The sequence below is a fragment of the Protopterus annectens genome, chromosome 6.part1 (genome assembly GCF_019279795.1).
Source record: "Protopterus annectens isolate FY-2018-M chromosome 6.part1, PAN1.0, whole genome shotgun sequence".
In the NCBI taxonomy this organism is placed as follows: domain Eukaryota; kingdom Metazoa; phylum Chordata; order Ceratodontiformes; family Protopteridae; genus Protopterus; species Protopterus annectens.
Window position 1 is genome coordinate 26,290,746 of NC_056738.1, and position 19,219 is coordinate 26,309,964.

Sequence of the window (19,219 nt, forward strand, 5' to 3'; positions counted from 1 at the left end):
CTATACAATCATTGTCAGTCAAACATGACATAACTCATTCAATTCCAGCCTTCCATTAAACCTCGCTCCTCCTTGAAAACATTATTCTGCACACATTGTTCTCACAATTCCCATTTTTTTCCCTTTGTAATTTGATCCTACCCTTTTCAAAAGATCACAGTTTCAGTTGTTCTACCTCTGTTACTATATTCACTACTTCTAGTATAGCTGGCTTAGACTTTGATTTCCATTTTTTAGTAAATGTTTTTTTGGCAGCCACCATAATTAGACTCAGCAAGGCCTTACTATGTCTAAGCAATTCCGATCCTGTATCACAGCTCAGAAAAATACCTACTTACACCAATTTGCTCACCCAGCATCTCTGAAAGAGTAGGCTACAGGGAATCTTTAAAGTCTGCCAAATCATTAGACTCCCAGAAGATATGTTCCCAATTACCTCTTTCTTCCCCGTCACACCTCCAACATTTGCTGTCTACCTGAGAAAATAATTCTCTGGAGTCTACTTGAGGTATACAAATATCTATGTAAACATTTCCAAGGAAAAATTCCTAAATCTTCTAGATTCTGTTGCCTATTTGAGAGACAAACGTATATCTCCCCATTGTTTCTTTGTTAATTCTTATCCAGTCTCTCTTCCCAAACCTTTCTGCCCTCCTCTGATGGATTCTAATAGTTATCATGCAATATTTTATATGTTCTACTAATTATTCATTTTTTAACAGCAGATTCTGTTCTAGCTACTAGTAAAAACTATACCAGTGCTTGTCTTTCATTAAAGAGACCAGTTGGCATAATGGTTACAGTCTTCGCCTCCCGTGCACAAGGTAGAATGTTTGATCCTGACCTCCAACCAATACTTGTTTGGAGTTTGCATGTTCTTCCTGTGTCTCCATGGGGTTTCTCCCACGTCTAAAAAACATGCTGAGTGGTTTCACCTCAAACTCACCAATGAATAGAGCTGTGGGCAGCAGCACAGACTCTACATGGTGCCATATAGGGGGAAGAGTTGTACAGACCAACTGCTTTGGGCATCTACTGTGGTGTGCAGTATCCTCAAGGTAGGAGAAAACGGATCACAGACTGTGTGCCGTGGAAGGGCTAGCCACTCAGTGTAAAATATGGTTCTAGATGATTCGGTCATCATTGTCTTTCATTTGGAACCCCCCCATTTCTTTCTCTTTGTCTATACTGTGATATTAATCCTTAATAGGGAAGGCAATCTCTAAGCTGCATTCCAAATAAATTCTTGTCACCTTCCCATTCTTATGACCTTTCCCTCTCTAGTTATTTGCACCCAATACCTTGGTTCCTTTGCCAGTTTTCTCCAATAAATTGCAGCCCCATGTTGTCTACTATTTACATTCCTAATTTCAATCATCCCTATCGTCAGAATCTCCTTTCTCCATTCCCATGTTGGCTTAGTTCTTAGAATGCTTTCTGCTACTTTATGAATATAATATTCTGTATGATTATTGACATTCTCCATACAGGTCTGCATCCAAAATCCCAATCTCTCCTTGTTTCTTGAGCTTTGCCCCTCTTTCATAAACATCCCTTTCCACTTTGAATTATAGGTTTCTACTTATGCTATGTATAGGAGCCTTAACTATGCAGCTCAGAAATACCCCTTCAAATCAAGTAATCCTTGTTCTAGTGAAAGAATCAGCTTATTCCACTTGACTCTTGCCATCTTCCCCTTCCAGATAAAATCCTTCGGCTCTCTGTTAATCACTATCCAAAACTTCTTCTCTGGTTGATAAAAATATGCCTGACATGTGTATAATACTAAAAGGACTAAAATATTTTACTACATGTACCTTGCTATCACTATCCATATAAGAGAGTTTCCAGTTTCTCAGTTTTTGTATTAACTTTTGTTCAGACTCTTCCCACATATCCTTAAGCTGCCACATCAGAATCATTTTTAATCCATACTACTAAATACTTCATTTTATCATGTCCCCATAAATATAGATATTGCTGAACCAATTCATATGTGGGTACATAATTTACCACTACTGCATTTGTTTTAGCTTCAATCGTTTTCTATCCCAAAAGGATATACAATACTGTAATATCCTTTTCTGGTTTTATCAGGTATAAAATAATATCATCTGAAACAAAGCCAACTTTTCTTGACTACCATATCAATTATATCCTTGAATTTCTGAGTCCCTTATTTTCCTTGCCAATGGTTCTAAATACAATGCAAATAACAAAGGGAAAACAGGACACCCCTGCCTGGTTTATCTGCTCAAGCAGAAATTATCAGAGAGGAACCCACCCAATTTTTATCAGTGAATGCAAATGCTTCCATTGCCTTGCTCATAAAGTCCCAGCTTACTCTGTCAAATGCTTTCTTTGCAACAAGACATACCAACATCAGTGGTAGTCTATTACATTTTGCGTCCCTCTGGATCATCAGTGTTCTGTTAATGTTGTCATTTGCCTCCCATCCCCTCCACAAAACCACAATAATCCAGATCTCTCAATTTTGGCATCACTTTGGTAATTCTTTTAGCCATTATAGACATAAACACTTTATAACCATTGTTTAGTATTGAAATGAGCTTGTATGAAGCTGGATCTGATGGATATTTACCCTTTTTAGGTATTACAGCTACCACAGCTTTCTTCCAGGATGTTGGTACTTCTCCTCCTTTTAAAATACTGTTAAACAAAACCTTCCAGATCTTTGTCAGTTTTTTCCCTCCTGGCTTCCAAACTTCCAAGTAATAACCATCTATTCCTGGGGACTTTCCTGTAGATTGGTTATACTTCACCATTTTTATCTAATCTCCTCCTATCCTATTAGTAATTGAGCCTTATCTACTCTAACCTTGGCATATTTAATTCTTCCATAAACATTTCCATTTTACTCTGCTTTATACAGACTTTCTTAGAATTTTGGAAATATCTCTAATACGTCTACATGATGTCTTGTTATCTACATCGTTATAGACTCCTTAAACTTGGTGACAGCCCTTTCTACTTTCTGTTGCTGGAGTCGTTATGCTAAAGGTTTTTGTACTCTACAGTTATTATCAAAAAAACAGTTGCTTAACAGCAATCTTTCGAAACTCATGCATATTATTAAGGTAGTCCCTTAATTTCTGTTTTGCATTCTGCAGTTGCTCCTCTTCTTATGCTGTGAGATTCCCATTTTGCAATACTTTTAACATTTGTCAGTCCCTCTAAATTATTCTTGTTAGTTCTTAATGATATCTCTCTTTCTTTTATTTCCACCCTATTTTTAAACTCCACTTTAATTTTATCCCAGTTTTATCCCATGCCCTAGCTATATTTTCAGAAGAACATATTACCTTCTCTAACAGCTCCTAAATAATTACCACTACCTATTCCTTAAATTCCCCTCTTTTCAACAGATAGGTGAGAAAACACCAGTGTCTCATTTTTATTTCATTACCCTGTATTTTTATTTTAGTCATTATTGGCACATGATGTGAGTATAAACATCTTCAATTAAATGCACATGTTTGTGTGAAATGCAAATTATGTCTAGCCTAGTCCATTTTTAAATTAGAGGAATAATATGCAAGTTCACTCTGAACTCCTAGTACTGAAATCACATCTTCCCTGCCAAATATTTTCACATATTTCTTCAAAAATCTACCCTTATTTCTTACATTTTCAATTCTGACCACCCCAGGCACATCTTCACTGTATCAAATCAAATCCCAGTCCCCACCTATAAGTAATATTGGGTTCCTATCACGTAGTCAAACTTTTATAAGTCTGAACCACATATGGTCGAGACCATACGTTCAAATATGTAACAGTTTGAGCATTTGAATTGAAATCTCTGTAAGCGGAGATTTCCATTCACTTCAATATGGTGCGAACTTGGGAGTTGGTATATTTAAGTAGCGGGGGGTGTGGAGGGTACAGGGGGGCTTGCCCCCCTGCTTAAAACAAGTTTTTGTTTTCTGCGTTTAGTTTTTTTTTTTTTTAGATACTCGAAGTTCTGCAACTTCGAACATAATGGTTCGACCATTAGGTGTTCGAAGTTACGGAACTTCGACTATCTAATATAGACCCATAATATTTATTGCTGAAAGTTGATTATTTCTCCCAGAATTTTCTTAAGCTCTCACTATAGCAGTTTTAGGGGGAATATAAATACATGCCAATGTAATCCTCCTCCCTTGCCAGTAGACCTTTAGTACTACAAATCTACCATTATTATGTTTTTTATCCTCTTCTGTCACTACTGGAACTCTTCTTGCAATTGCTATAAGTACTCCTCTTTTCTTTTGTCCCAGGTATTCTGCTGAATAACTATCCTGAAAACCTTTCTGTATCAAATTCACATGTTCGGTTCTTTCCAAGTGTGTCTCCTGGAGCATACCTATTTGCACTCTACATTTTTAAATATAATTCACTACCCTTTCTTTTTTGTATTTATCTGTGAGACCATTGACATTTAAAGACATTTCAGAAAGCATCAATGTATTAAAAAATTATTCCCTCCTTTTATGTATAAGAGATTGTCTGTTAAATGTCTATTGCCACTTTTTGTGTTACATGCATACACTGTTCCGCAGTTTGATCTTTTATACATTTGTTTTTTTGTCATAACCATTTGAGCCTATGTCATATCTTTCAAAACATTTAGATTTATTGCAAGCCCTCAAAAAGAAAAACATACTCCAAGACCCCCCTACAAAACTATTAACTTAATAATAACACACATAACTATGTACATCTTCAAATACTGAAGTTTTACCCTCCTAATAGGAACAAATGTTCCAAACTGACATCCACACTCAAAGACTTGAGTTAACCTAAAAGAAAGGTAATCCACGCTAAGACCCATGGTGCAGCCTGTGCTTCTACTAAATACTGTCTGATGCTGTCTTACCTTTATAGCACTCCCAGCTGGGAGAACACTTTAATGCTTTCAAAGAACATATCTCCTAGCCATTTCTCTTTATCAGATTGTCTCCTGGAGACATGAGGACCAGATACAGAATTGCTACCAAGCATACATTTATTTACTAGAAAAAAGCCTTACAATATTCAATATTATTTTTCATTTACTTGCTTTCTCTTAAAACTTGTTACTAAATTAAGCTAAGGGGCTTAATCCAGTGATTCCCCCTTGCAAGAATGAGAAAGAGCACACTAATATTTCCTTTCTCATGCTCTTTTAACCAGACCTTTTGCTTTAAGTCTTAAAAGTCTTAAAACTGATGAAGGGAGAGAGAAAAAAACAGGAGCACCCATTTATATTAGTATCCTCATTACACTTAAACATAACTGGAAAAGTTTAGTTTATGGCATGCAAAGAAAATCATGCACTACAAAAATAGTATCATTAAGGAAAAAAAATTTATTTACAGTTAGCTGTCTCCTTCCCTTTCCACTTTCCTAAGTATTTTTCCGAACAATAATGACATGAAGTACAGTATATGCTTTAGAGTCCCTACAGGTTTAACAAAGTCCAAAAAAATTCAATATTTCCAGATTTTCTTGTTCTGTCATGTTTCACAAACATAATTATTGCTTTGTAATCTTACATTTGTCAATTTCCAAGTTACTGGTTTTATTTCTGTTCATCTCCATCTCCCAAATCCTGTCCTTGCTTCATTTCCAAAGTACTCTTGATTCTTCTAGTTAACTCCTGTGCTTTTTTCCTTCTCTCAAGCTTTTTCCATTGAAACATTGGAAAATGTTTCACTGTCACAGTCTCTCTGTGGTCTTTATTACCAGAAGAACAAGCAGCAGAATCTCCTTCTGTTTCACAGCTCACTTTTTGTTGGACAAAGTTTTGCATTCCCTCCTAAGCATGCACTATATCTAAAAATAATTTTGTCCCTCCAGGGAAGAATATTTTGAAAATAGCTGGGTACAGCAATTTGAATCTTATGCCTGCTTCCCAACATTCCCTGAACAGTATAATAAATTCACTCCTCATCTGCCTGGTGTACAGTGAGTAATCATTCTTCACAAATCTCTGCTATCTCCCACTTTTAATACTTTGTCCTTCTGCCACAGTTTTGTCAGAATCAAGTCCTTCTGAAGGTAGGTTAGCATATTTACTACTAAGGTCTAAGTTGCTTTCTCATAGCCAAGTTTGGGGAATACACTCAATGTGCCCTTTCAATTAACAACTCCTGATGTAGTATACCAGTCCAGTTGCTTATTTGTGCTTTCATAAAATTAATACAGTCTGTTGCTTCCAGCTTCTCTGATACAGCAGAACATTTCAGGGTTTTCCCTACATGTTCTGTCCTCTAATTATTTTATTTTTTTGAAACATCTCTTCTTGAGCAGTCTCATATTCATCCAGTCTTTTCTTCATTTCAGCCTCTGATATTTGGAGTTGTATAACCTCATATGAATATCTGTTTAAAGCTTTTTCCATTTTTTCCAGCTTTTTGTTGTTTGAGTTGATACACTTCATCAGTGTTTTGTTTATTTTAATCAGGTCTGTGTACAGTTACCTTATACTTTCCTCTAGGTTACTGGAAGTCATGTCTGGAGCTTGCACTGTTTTTTGCTGAACAGCTGCAGTACTTTTCCCAGTCAGTGTTTTTTCTTCACCTTTTATAGCTGATTTTCTTTCAGATCCTCTGTATTTCTTTTTTCTGGTATCCAGGTATTGCACTTACAAGCCATTTACTGGAATTTACACAGACATATAAGTGCACTGGCCTTCTCTGCAAAGTTTCTGTTTTCACACTGGGGGGGGTTAGAATTAGGATGTTATTCAATGTGCAACTGTCTTGGAAGCCAAGATTCTAGTACTTCTTTTGATCCTGCTGAATGAAGTCCTTCATTCTGGCAAAAGTATGATAGAAAAACAGCTATTCAGGAGGGGAATCTAACTCTAAGGAATGGTATTCTTCAGATGCCCGATTTTTGGAGTGAGAATTCATGAAACACGGTTTAAGTTTCAACCCTGCTCATCAAACTGGGAAAGAGGAAAATCTTTTCCTATTAAAATGGCAGTGAGGGGGTGACAAAGCATGTAAAGACTGAAAGGCTTTAAATAAACCTTTAGCAAAGCCCAGTCAATTATCTTTATCTGCTGTAGGAGAAGATAAATGCCTACCCTTACGTTTCTTTTTGTAAAAGATAATTCCCTCCTAGAAAAAAGCAACTTGAAGAACAGTCCTTCCCTGGGAATGAAGCTCCTCAGAGTGTCTTAGCAAAGGAACAACACCTCGTCCATTCTCCAGTACCAGAAAGAGTGGTTCTCCCTCACCCGATAAGGACAACTGAATTGCCTCCAGTCCATAGTAGCTTCCAAAAGAACCTCAATACAGACAGAAAGAGAAAGTCTGAAGAACAACAGATGGCCACGGTGGAGTTGCTCATCAGCTGCTGAGGCAAAGGGGAACCAATAGTTAAGACCCAAAATCTCCCCCATAACTTTTCTCTTCTTGTGGCTCTGGGAGGGTATGCTCAAGTTACCGGGACCCAGATCCATGTCGTAGCTACAAAAGGTGTATGTCAAATGGTTAGTTTAGCTTTCTGAAAAGTCAGTCTAGCCTTCTGATATAAAGTTAAGTTCTGAAAAAAGTTTTTTAGTGATGACCACCAAGCACACTTGTCCCTGTCCTTAACACTTTTTCTCACATAAAATCATAAATTACCAGGGAATCCACACAGGAAACTTGGACAGTCTGCCTACCAAAATTTTTTTTCTGACAAGCGGCTAGTGGAGCCTTGAAAAAAAAATTGGTCATACCTCCTGCAAGAAAGGTTAAATTCTGAAGAAAACTTTCTTAGTGACAACCACCAAACAGAATACCCCCAATCCCTAACATCACCTTCTGACACAAAAAGTAACACTTTTCTTTACAAAATATGATAAATAATAACTGAATCTCCATAGGGATACCTAGGAAGTTCCAACAGTAGTAGGAGCAATGGGTCTCATTAAATAAATACAGTCTTATTTAGATATGTTGCCAATACACATAACTATTATGAATTGTAGGAGTCAGTTCTGGGCACATTACTGGTGCTGCGAAGAGCACTTTGGCTAACATCAGTTATTAATTATACTTTGACTTAGGCATGGGGTCCCTTCTCATGGTACTAGAAAATCAATAGACTTACAGAAATTAAACCAATGGGACTCAGTACTGTCTGACTACTGAGAAAGGTGTGGCTCAAATGGGTAGTGGAACTTGGGATAATTAGTGAAACAATCTATCAGGAAAGATGCATTCTGAGGTTAAAAAAAATGATGACCTCCAAAAACCACAAATCCTAGCCCCTAGCCACAAGTTTTAACCAACAAAAGACAAAAATCAATTATTTAAAATATGTTTCTCACAGTGAACTATGGCCAAAAATGTCATATTTGTTTTTTGATAGCCACTAAAAACACCATTTCCAGTATTATGCAAATATTTCCAACAAAAAAGACCATTTGTCTTCATAAAAAATTATGAAGTGGAAATTATTCCTCGATGGGGTACTTAGCTGCTCAGTCTTGTTGGAGTACAAGCCAAACTTCAATCACTCGAAGCCAGTAAGGAAGAAAGCTCTTGAGTTCAAAAAATAGTCCACAAGGGCAGCTAGCCTACTTAAGTCTAGCCAATTTCCCTTGGGGAGAAACAAACCCCGTGCCTCTTGTCTATGAGGTAAACACCTTAACCATTATGCAGAAGTGTGTAAACCAAATATTCCACAATAAAACCACTGGTATATGATGCTGTAGAAAATGCTGGTAGTCCACAAAGTAAACCAAAAAAGTTTATTGTAAGACAATAGAAAGCTGGTAAGTGCTTTTGTCCTCAACAAAAGAACTTCATCAGTCAAATTAATTGATTTTAATTTGTCTGATGAAGTTTTTTTGTTGAGGACGAAAGCGCTTACCAGCTTTCTATTGTCTTACAATAAACTTTTTTGCTTTACTTTGTGGACTACCAGCATTTTCTACAGCATCATATGCCAGTGATTTTATTGTGGAGTATTTGGTTCGCACACTTCTGCAGTTTCAACAGTAGTTTCTTTCTGTCTTTTGGACCTTAACCATTATGCCAACCCCCAATCTGAGCTGTCTTTTGAGGTAAGAAAGTTCTGAAGTTTTGGCATCCTAGCCACTACCTTTATAATGCTCTTCTCAGGCTGTACAGTGGCTAGAGAGCAAGAAAAGAGCTTCAAAGCTTTGGAATTTCCTGAGAAATTTGGCCAAATTACTCCAATTTAGTATGAATGCTACCTTCGGTGACCCATGAAAATAAGTCATGCTTAGCAATACTAACCTAAATAAACACAAGTAAATAACATAAATGTTTTGTATGCAGATTTGTAACTATTAGAATGGTAATTGTGCTCAACTCTGCAGTATTTATTTGATATTTGTCAAATTCTCATTGCCAATTTTTCAAAATACCTATTAAACAGGCTATCAGTTTATTACATACCTGCTAGCAAAACATCTAAAATACACAGTTGGCAGATTTTTAATCCAAAACAACTATACTGACTTTACCTGTATACATAAGGCAGGTATTAGAAGCTATTTTGATGCAACTAATAAAAACTCTATAAATTAAGGGCTTGGTTATCCAAAGGAACATCAATGAATGAGTCCGTCTCAAGTATCAAAAATGTGGAAAATAAAAGCAAAATCAAAGAGCATTGATTGATTAATTAATTTATTTATTAATGTATACATTTCTTGAATCATTCACCTCCTTCACTGCATGATATCTACTTACTGCAGCACATTATTTCAGAGGATGTAAGAGCTCCTTTCAAACATACAAAATCCACTTTTTAATTATTTTAGCTGTCAACTTACAAAAAAAATTTCATGGGAGCTCATATCTTCTACTTCAGCAACCAAAACTGACAAAATAATTTTACTGCATCGATATGCATGCAAATAAGAAAATCCTACCTGCTGCCCTTGAGGTCCTGAAAGCATGAATCAACTGTTTTAAGTTTCAGTGCACTTTTTGTTCGGGCAAAACGCATATAATTAAGGACCTCATTCTGGTGGTGATCATTCAACCCAAGCTCAGACTAGAAGGGAAGAAAAAGTGGTGATAACTGTAGTTCCAATGTTTTAATACATACATCTCATTTTTCCGGAGACCATCAAGGCTGCAATATGAAATACATACAGGCAAACTTCCTAAAAAAGATAAAAATTAACACTAAAATGCAATGTCTAAAATGAGAATAAATCTAGACAAAGAATGCTTTCAACAATAATAGTCAATGGAGGTCTTCCAAGATGGCGGCACATTGAGTAACAGCTTAAGTTCAGCTCTCCAAGTGTGAAAACAGAAACTCAGAAGACAAGAGTCTGTAAACATGCATTTTGGAGTACATTTCAGTAAGTTGCCAGTAGGTGCAATGCCTGGATGCCAGAAAAAAAGAAATTCAGAGAACTTGAAAGAAAATCAATCACAAAAGGCAAGGAAAAGCAATGACTGGGAAGAATTCTGCAGCTGTTCAGCAAAAAACAGTGTAAGCTCCAGGTTTGGTGCAATACCTGACTTCCAGTAACCTAAAGGAAAAAAGTCAAATGTACTCATAGCTGATTAAAATAAACAAAACACTGAAGGGCTACATCAACTCAAATAACAAAAGGCTGGAAAAAATGAAGGAAGTTTTAAAAGATATTCAGATGAGGTGATAAAACTGCAAAAATCAGAGGTCGAATTGAAGGAAAGGCTGGCTGAATATGAGACTGCTCAAGAAGAGATGTTTCAAAAATAACAGAATAAGAGGACAGAGCATGTAGGGAAAACCTGTGATTTTCTGCTGTTCCAGAGAAGCTGGAAGGAACAGACTGTATTAACTTTATGAAATCATAAATAAGCAACTGTACCTGTATTCCACAGCAGGAGTTGTTAATTGAAAGGGCACATCATGTGTATACTACAAACCTGGCCATGAGAAAGCTACCTAGACCTTTAATAGTAAAGATGCAATCCTACCAGCAGAAGGAGTTGAGTCTGACAAAACTGTGGCATAAGGACATAGTACTAAAAGTGGGAGATAGTAGAGTACTTGTGGAAAATGATTACTCACTGTACAACAGGCAGAAGAGGAGTTGATTTATCCACTAATCAGGGAATGTTGAAAAGCAGGAGTGACATTAAAGCTTGTATATCAGCTATTTTCAGATTGTTCTTTCTTGGAGGGACAAAATCATTTTTGATGCACAGCATGCTAAGGACAAAATACAAAAGTTTGTCCAATAAAAAGTGAGTTATGAAACAGAAGGAGATTCTGCTTCTTGTCCTTCCGGTAATAAATATCACAGAGAGACTGTGCAAGTGAAACCTTTTCCAGGGTTCCGATAAAAATGCTTGAGAGACATTAAAAAGCACAATAGTTGACTAGAAGAAATGGGAGTATGTTGGAAATAAAGCATGGACTGAATTTGGGAGATGCAGATCAACAGGAATAAAACTAGCAATTTGGAAGCCAACAAATAAATGTGGGATTACACAGCATTAATTATATTTATGAAACATGACAGAACAAGAAAACTTGGAAATATTGGACTTTTATAAACATGTAGGGGACTCTAAAGCATACACTTTACTTCATGCCATTAATGTTTGGAAGAACATTTGGTGATGGGAAGAAAAGGGAAAGAGTTAACTGTAAGTAAAACATTTTTTTTAATATTAGTGTTTTATAATGTATTATATAATCTGTGTGGTACAAAGTAAAATTTTCTCAGTTATTTTTGAGTGTAATGGGGATGCTGAAGTAAAAAGAGCTCCTGTTTTTTTTCTTTCTTTCTCCTTTTTCAGTTTTATAAAATGTGGGAACTACAATATAAAATAAGAAGACAAGTCTAGTCAAAAGAACAGGATACAAGAAAGATTGTTGTGCCTTTTTTCACTCTTGTATAGGAGAATGACTAGAATAAGGCCCTTGGCTTGATCTTGTAACAAGTTTTAAGAGAAAGCAAATAAGTAAAAAAGAACATTATCTAGCAAATAAATGAGTGCTTGTAGAAGCAACTCTGCCTTTATTTCAATGGCTAGGAGGCAGTGTTTTCTGAAAGCATTCAAGTGCCTTCTCAATCTGGGTCAGTAATAAAGATAAGACAAAACCAAACAGCACTTAGTAGAAGCACAGGCTGTACCATGCATCTTAGCATGCTTAGCCTTCCTTTTAGGCTAACCCAAGTCTGTGAGTGTAGCTGTCAGTCTGCGAAAATGGACAATTGTTCCTATTAGGAGGGTAAAACTTCAATATTTGAAGATATACATAGTTTTGTATATTAGTATTAAGTTAATAGGTTTTAGGGGTGTGTTTGCTTTTTGTTTGAGGACTTTCAATAAAACAAAACATTTTGTAAGATGTGACATAGGCTGAAATGGATATGACAAGAAACAACTGTCAAACATTAGCAAATGCATGTAATACAAAAGCTGGAACTAGACATTTAACAAAAACGCTGTTACACATAAAAGATGGGAATAATAACTTTTTAACATAATGACACTTTCTATATTACCTTTAAATGTAAATGGTCTCACAGATATATACAAAAAAGAAAGAGTAGTGAACTATATTAAAAAATATAGTGTGCAAATAGCTATTTTAAAGTAGACAATTTTGGAAAAAACTGAACCTGTGAATTTGATAAAGACAGGGTTTCAGGATGGTTACTCTGTGGAATACCTGGGACAAAGGGAAAAAGGAGTACTTATATTTACTGTAAGAAGAGCTCCAATAATGACAGAAGAGGATAGAAAGATAATAGCAGTAGATCTGTAGTACTAAGTACTAAGGGCCTACTGGCAAGGGAGGAGGATTACACTGTCATGTAAATATATTCCACCTACAACTGCTATAATGGAGCTTAGAAAATTTGGGAGAAATAATCGTTTCAGCAGGGAATACTACTTATAGGTGGGGACTGGAATTTAATTGGCAGCAGTGAAGATGTATCGGGGGATGCCCAGAAGAGAAAATATAACAAAGGAGGGTAGATTTTTTAACAAGAGGGATAGGAGTATATCGGGTATAGTATGTGAAGGGTTAATTTGCATGTTTAAGGTTGGAAGTATAGTATGTTGGGGGTATGAGGGAGATGGGGGGAGGTGGATGAGAGAAGGGAAGTATAATAAAAGGAAAGTATGCAGAGTTATAGAGAGAGGGGCAGGATATGAGAGAGAAGAAAGGTGGTAACTAGATAAAAGGAGGTGGGAGAAGGAAAGATGTATGGAAGGGTGGAGCTAATTCCAATAGGGTGTTTCCAGTATGGGAGGGGTTAGACAGGTATAAGTGTAGGAGTGCTGGGGTGGGTGGGATATGGGGGGTAGGGTAGGGTAGCGGCGTGAGCCTGCAGTGCTTAACGGAGCGGGTAGAGCCGAGACACGTGAGTGAGATGAAATCTGAGAAACAATCAGCCACACAGTTTCTGGGAGCTACATAGAGCTGTTGGCCAGCACAGAGATAAGTTCAATACAGAATTGTCTAGTACTGTGAGTTTCTACTGTTTGTATTGTGGGTTTAGCTAACTACAAAAGGATAAAAATACACAGGTAAAACCTGTTACAATTTCTTTGGTTTGCAGGGGATTAGGAGTTATAATTATCTTTGCATTCAGTAAAACAAAAGTGGGTATGTGATACCACCTAGTGGCGAGAGTATGATATGGGAACAAAGAAGAGAAATAGAGGAGGCTACTTATCTTAATATTGTATGTTGGTTTAAACGGGACAGTGGGTAGTTAGCAGGAAGACAGTATGAGTAGAAAAGATGGCCGTTGTAGGGTGCAAGTGTGTGCACTGCAAAATAGAAGAACATGGAATACAAGTGTACAATTCAGGTGAAATCACATACATGCTACTGTAGAGAACCAGTTGGAAATGCCTTGTGATGTCTTCCTTTGGAGATAGCAGGTTTGTGTGGCAGCTTTGTTGAAGGTTGGGGGAGTACAGTTAAACTCGAGTGAGCTGAAAAAGAAGTGGGCCAGTGCAGGAGCATCACACATTAATTGGTGGCAGTGGTGGGATATCCACATCACATATTAATTGGTTGACAGTGGTGAGTTAGCCACAATACATATTAATTGGCTTGTAGTGGTGTGGATATTGAATTCATGTAGCCTGTGTACAGTGGTCAGTGAAGGTGTTTGTACTCTCAATCAGCCAAGCAGTGAACATTAAGAGCTCACATTACAATTGTTTTATTTTTTTGTTAGCTTAGTTAGTCAGGGAGAGCAGGCAAGCATGTCAGCCCAGGAGTATGGCAAGCTGACAAGGAGCCAGTTAGCTGAAATCTGCCAGGCTAAAGGACTGCTGCATGCCAACTTGACTAAAGCAGACATGATTGCAGCTTTAGTCACAGCTGCATCACAGAATACCAACCAGGAGGACAATCAGACTGACCGTGGAGATGTACAACTCTCAGAAAATGGACAGCTCAACCTTTCCATAGAGGACTTAAACATCCATCTGGAGTTAAAGTGACTTGAGCTGGAGGCCAAGCATTTGGAAATAGAAGCAGCAGAGAAAGTAAGACGCCTTGAGGCTGAGGAAAATGAGAAACAACGATGGCTTGAGGCTGTGGAGAAGGAGAGACAGAGGCAACATGAAAAGAAGATGTTGACTCTTCACCAGAGTCATGGAGGTAACGGGGAAGGCAGCAACTGAACCCTAGAAGCAACAAAGGTAAGTAAATTTCTTTAACAATTTACAGACGGGGAAAATTTTGATAGTTTCACTCATATGTTTGAAAGAGTATGTAAACAGTATAATGTTGACCAAGGGCTCTGGGTATGGTTCCTGACCCCCTTACTCCATGGTAAAGCTGTAAATGTTATTTCTAAATTGTCTGATACTGATTGTTTATATTATAATGTTGTAAAGAACTGTCCTTTAGAATGTTTTAAGTGAATACCTGAAGCTTATAGGAAAAAGTTTTGTAGGCACAAACGCAAGGCAGATGAAAGTATGTGTGAATATGTTGCTGAACTAAGCACTTATTTTCATAAGTGGGTGAGTGGATGTCAGGTCACCACTTCTGAAGGGCTGGCAGACCTTTTGGTGAGGGAATAACCCCTTAGCACTTTGCCTCAGGACATGAGAATCTGGTTAGTTGATAGACAATGCAATACTGCAGATGAGTTGGGGAAGAAGGGAGACCTATACCTAGCAAGCAGGGCATCACTGCACAGGAAACAGACACCCAGAGCTGCTCATGGGTCTAAGGGAACCCATGGTGGGCAGCCCAGACTGCCCCAACGGAGTCTGCCAGTAGAAGGGAAGCGATAAGTCCAGGTACACATCCAGGACCAAGGGTTAAATATTTTAAATGCAACCAGTGGGGCCATGTAGCACATAGATGCCCACAAAGCAAGGTGGGGAACAAAAGGTGGGAGTGACAAAATGTCAACAGTAGGTTATCTCGAGACAACAAAGGTACCAAACTACCACAAGAGGTTATATCCTATCTTAGTGAATGGGAAAGAAGCCATTGCTAAGAGAGACACAGCCTCTGACCTAAACATTGTAAAGCCTGCAATGGTTAAAGAGGAGCACTACTTGCTCTGGCACTCTACTCCGGTCAGAGCTTTAGAAGGGACCCCATTCCAAACACCTTTGGCTAGGGTTCACCTTGACTGGGAGGGTGGAAAAGGAAGCCAGCAAGCAGTTGTGTTTGAGGATATCCCTGCAGATGTCCTTATAGGAAATTATTTTGATAATGCCATACCATGTGAGCATGCAGTTACATGCAGTCAGGCTTGGAGACAAGCATGTGGGTCTGGTAGCCTGGGGGGGGGGAGACCCAGACAGACCACACACTTACAGTCAAGACTGGTGAGTTGGTTACTTCAGGGAGGGAGCTAACCTGTAGTAGTGAGACTGAAGGTGAGCCACAGCGGTTTGTGGGTACTGATGTTCCCTTGGACAGAGTTACTGCAAGGGCAGAGGTGAGTAGTAGCAACCAGGCTGACAGTGAGGCACTGCTGTCAGAGGATGCCAGACTGCCTGTGGAAGGGGAGCTGGGAAGGGTTACTAAGAGAGAGAAAGTTGAGACAGGCTCAGCTCTCAGACCTGAAATTACAAGGCCTGAGGGAGGTAGCTAGCGAGGCACCTGATTCTCAAGAAGGGGAATCTGTATGCTGTGACAAAGGGTTACTGTATAGAATCGTCCCCTGAGGGAGGGCTAGAGGGTGAGAGCATACAGCAGTCAGTAGTGCCCAGAGCCTACCATCTGGCACTTCTAGCCATAGCCCATGATATTCCCTTTGCAGGTCATATGGGCATAAAACATCCAAAGAGACGTATTATGCAGAAATAGAAGTTATGTCCTTACCATAACGTTCCATGTGGAGTGTTCATCTCGCCTTTGTTCTTACACATGGGTTCGGAGCCGATCCTCGGCTCCGTGCCGGCCTCTTGCAAGCTCTGCATCGAGAAGAAGCTCGAGACAATCTAATACCCACAATCCCCCTCTGCCTTTACCTCAGATCTAGTTTGCAAGCAAACCAATCTACATAATAGCACATTCATGTCATACACCTATATATACATAAACAGACACATATAAAGAATATGTGTATACCAACTATGTACACAGAATAATGACAGTAGCAAAAAGAAATGCTTCTGGCCAGGCATCAAAGAACGTTCTTCCTAAGGGTGGGAGGGTGGGACTGTAAGAACAAAGGCGAGATGAACACTCCACATGGAATGTTATGGTAAGGACATAACTTCTATATGTGATAGTGTTCAATCTCGCGTTGTTCTTACACATGGGTAGCGTCCTAGCTCCTTGATCCTGAGGAACTCACGGAGGGGCGTTCTTGAGCACAGTGGAACCAAAGGTTGCCCTGTCCCTAGAAACCTTATCTACTTTATAATGAGAAATAAATGTATGTGGCTTAGACCAGGTAACAGCCGCACAAATAGCATCCAGAGGTAGGCGAGCTGCATGAGCCAAAGACGTAGATATTGATCTTGTGGAATGTCCTTTGGGTTTGTTTAAAAGTGGTTGATTTGCAGAATCGTATACATAGATTATACAATCCGTTAACCACTTAGAAAGAGTTCTTTTGGTAACTGCAAGTCCTTTTCTGCTATCAGCAAAAGCCACAAAGAGTTGATCTGTTTTCCTGTGATCTTTTGTTCTATCCAAATAAAACCTTAGCTGTCTGTGAACATCCAATTTGTGTAACATATACTCCATTTTGTTGGAGTGGTTTTGAAGAAAGTGGGTAATTCAATGGACTGATTAATATTGTTAATAGAACACACTTTAGGGAGGAAGGATGAATTGGTTCGAAGAGAAACTCTGTCAGAGTGAAAGATTAAATAAGGGTGCTTGATGGAGAGAGCCTGAAGTTCAGACACTTTCGTCTAGCAGAAGTAATGGCTACCAGAAAGAGAGTTTTCCAGGACAAAAATTTTAATGGGCAAGAAGAGGCAGGTTCAAAGGGGGCAACATTAATTTAGATAGCAACAAGTTTAGACTCCAAGGTGGCGTAGGAGATCTGACCCGGAGGTCTAATATGAAAAACTCCTTTTAAAAGGCTTTACAAAGTCTGTGAGCCATGATAGGAGCTCCACATTCTTCCACATGGAAATTGAAATGGCTGCCAATTGAACTCTTAGAGTAGCAGGAGAAGCACCCTGATGAAATAAGTCTGTTAAGAATTCTAATATCTTATTCAAAGGAGCTATAAAGGGATCAACGTGGTGTGTATTAGCCCAGAATACAAACGTTTCCATTTGCTAGTATAAGTTTTAGTAGTGGAAGCTTTATGCGAAGCCACTAATATGTTCTGGACTGCTGGTGACAAGAGATTAGACCTGGCTAAGTTGGGAATTGGAGCAGCCAAGCTGCTAGATGGAGTGACAGGAGCTGGATGGGGAACCCCTGGCGAGTGAGTCAATAGATCTGGCTCTGGGTCCAGAATCCAGGGTCCCCGAATGCAGTGAATTTTCAGGAAGGGAAACCAAATTTGTGAGGCCAGAATGGAGCAATGAGGATTATCGTCCTGTGAAGGTTCCTGGCTTTCTGGAGAAATTTCGATATCAGAGGAAATGGGGAAGCAGCGTATAGGAGTCCCGGGGGCCAATCGTAAACCAGTGCGTCCCTGGGGACTTCCCTGGAGGGTAATAGGGCAAAGTAGCTCCTGCATTTGGCATTCATTGGAGGCAAACAGATCGCGGGAAGGCTGGCCCACGTCGCGAAAGATCCTTTTCGCCACTGACTGTTTAGAGACCACTCGTGCGGTAACAGAATTGCTCTGCTCAGCCTGTCGGCTATGGCGTTGGATGACCCGGGATGTGCGTTGCTATTAGAAGCGACCCGTGGACTCCGCCCACTGCCAAATTCTCATGGCCTCTCTGCATAGTTGATAGGACTTGGTTCCCCTTGTTTGTTTATGTACCAGACTACCGACATGTTGTCCGTCTGAACTGCAATAGTCCCTAGAGGAAGAAGGGGAGCAAAGTGTTGCAGCTAGAAACACTGCCCTCAACTCTAGAACATTGATGTGGAAACATGACAGAACAAGAAAACTTGGAAATATTGGACTTTTATAAACATGTAGGGGACTCTAAAGCATACACTTTACTTCATGCCATTAATGTTTAGAAGAACATTTGGTGATGGGAAGAAAAGGGAAAGAGTTAACTGTAAGTAAAACATTTTTTTAATATTAGTGTTTTATAATGTATTATATAATCTGTGTGGTACAAAGTAACATTTTCTCAGTTATTTTTGAGTGTAATGGGGATGCTGAAGTAAAAAGAGCTCCTGTTTTTTTTTCTTTCTTTCTCCTTTTTCAGTTTTATAAAATGTGGGAACTACAATATAAAATAAGAAGACAAGTCTAGTCAAAAGAACAGGATACAAGAAAGATTGTTGTGCCTTTTTTCACTCTTGTATAGGAGAATGACTAGAATAAGGCCCTTGGCTTGATCTTGTAACAAGTTTTAAGAGAAAGCAAATAAGTAAAAAAGAACATTATCTAGCAAATAAATGAGTGCTTGTAGAAGCAACTCTGTCTTTATTTCAATGGCTAGGAGGCAATGTTTTCTGAAAGCATTCAAGTGCCTTCTCAATCTGGGTCAGTAATAAAGATAAGACAAAACCAAACAGCACTTAGTAGAAGCACAGGCTGTACCATGCATCTTAGCATGCTTAGCCTTCCTTTTAGGTTAACCCAAGTCTGTGAGTGTAGCTGCCAGTCTGCGAAAATGGACAATTGTTCCTATTAGGAGGGTAAAACTTCAATATT

General features: G+C 38.6%; 1 protein-coding gene across 1 annotated transcript in view; it reads right to left on the reverse strand.

Moving 5' to 3' along the window:
• Positions 1 to 19,219, reverse strand: part of LOC122805247 (leucine zipper transcription factor-like protein 1) — an 894,296-nt gene that overhangs the window by 592,214 nt on the left and 282,863 nt on the right. The window contains exon 2 of the mRNA XM_044075337.1: positions 9,887 to 10,011. Within this exon, the coding sequence (XP_043931272.1) occupies positions 9,887 to 10,011 (125 nt within the window). The remainder of the gene's footprint in view (positions 1 to 9,886; positions 10,012 to 19,219) is intronic.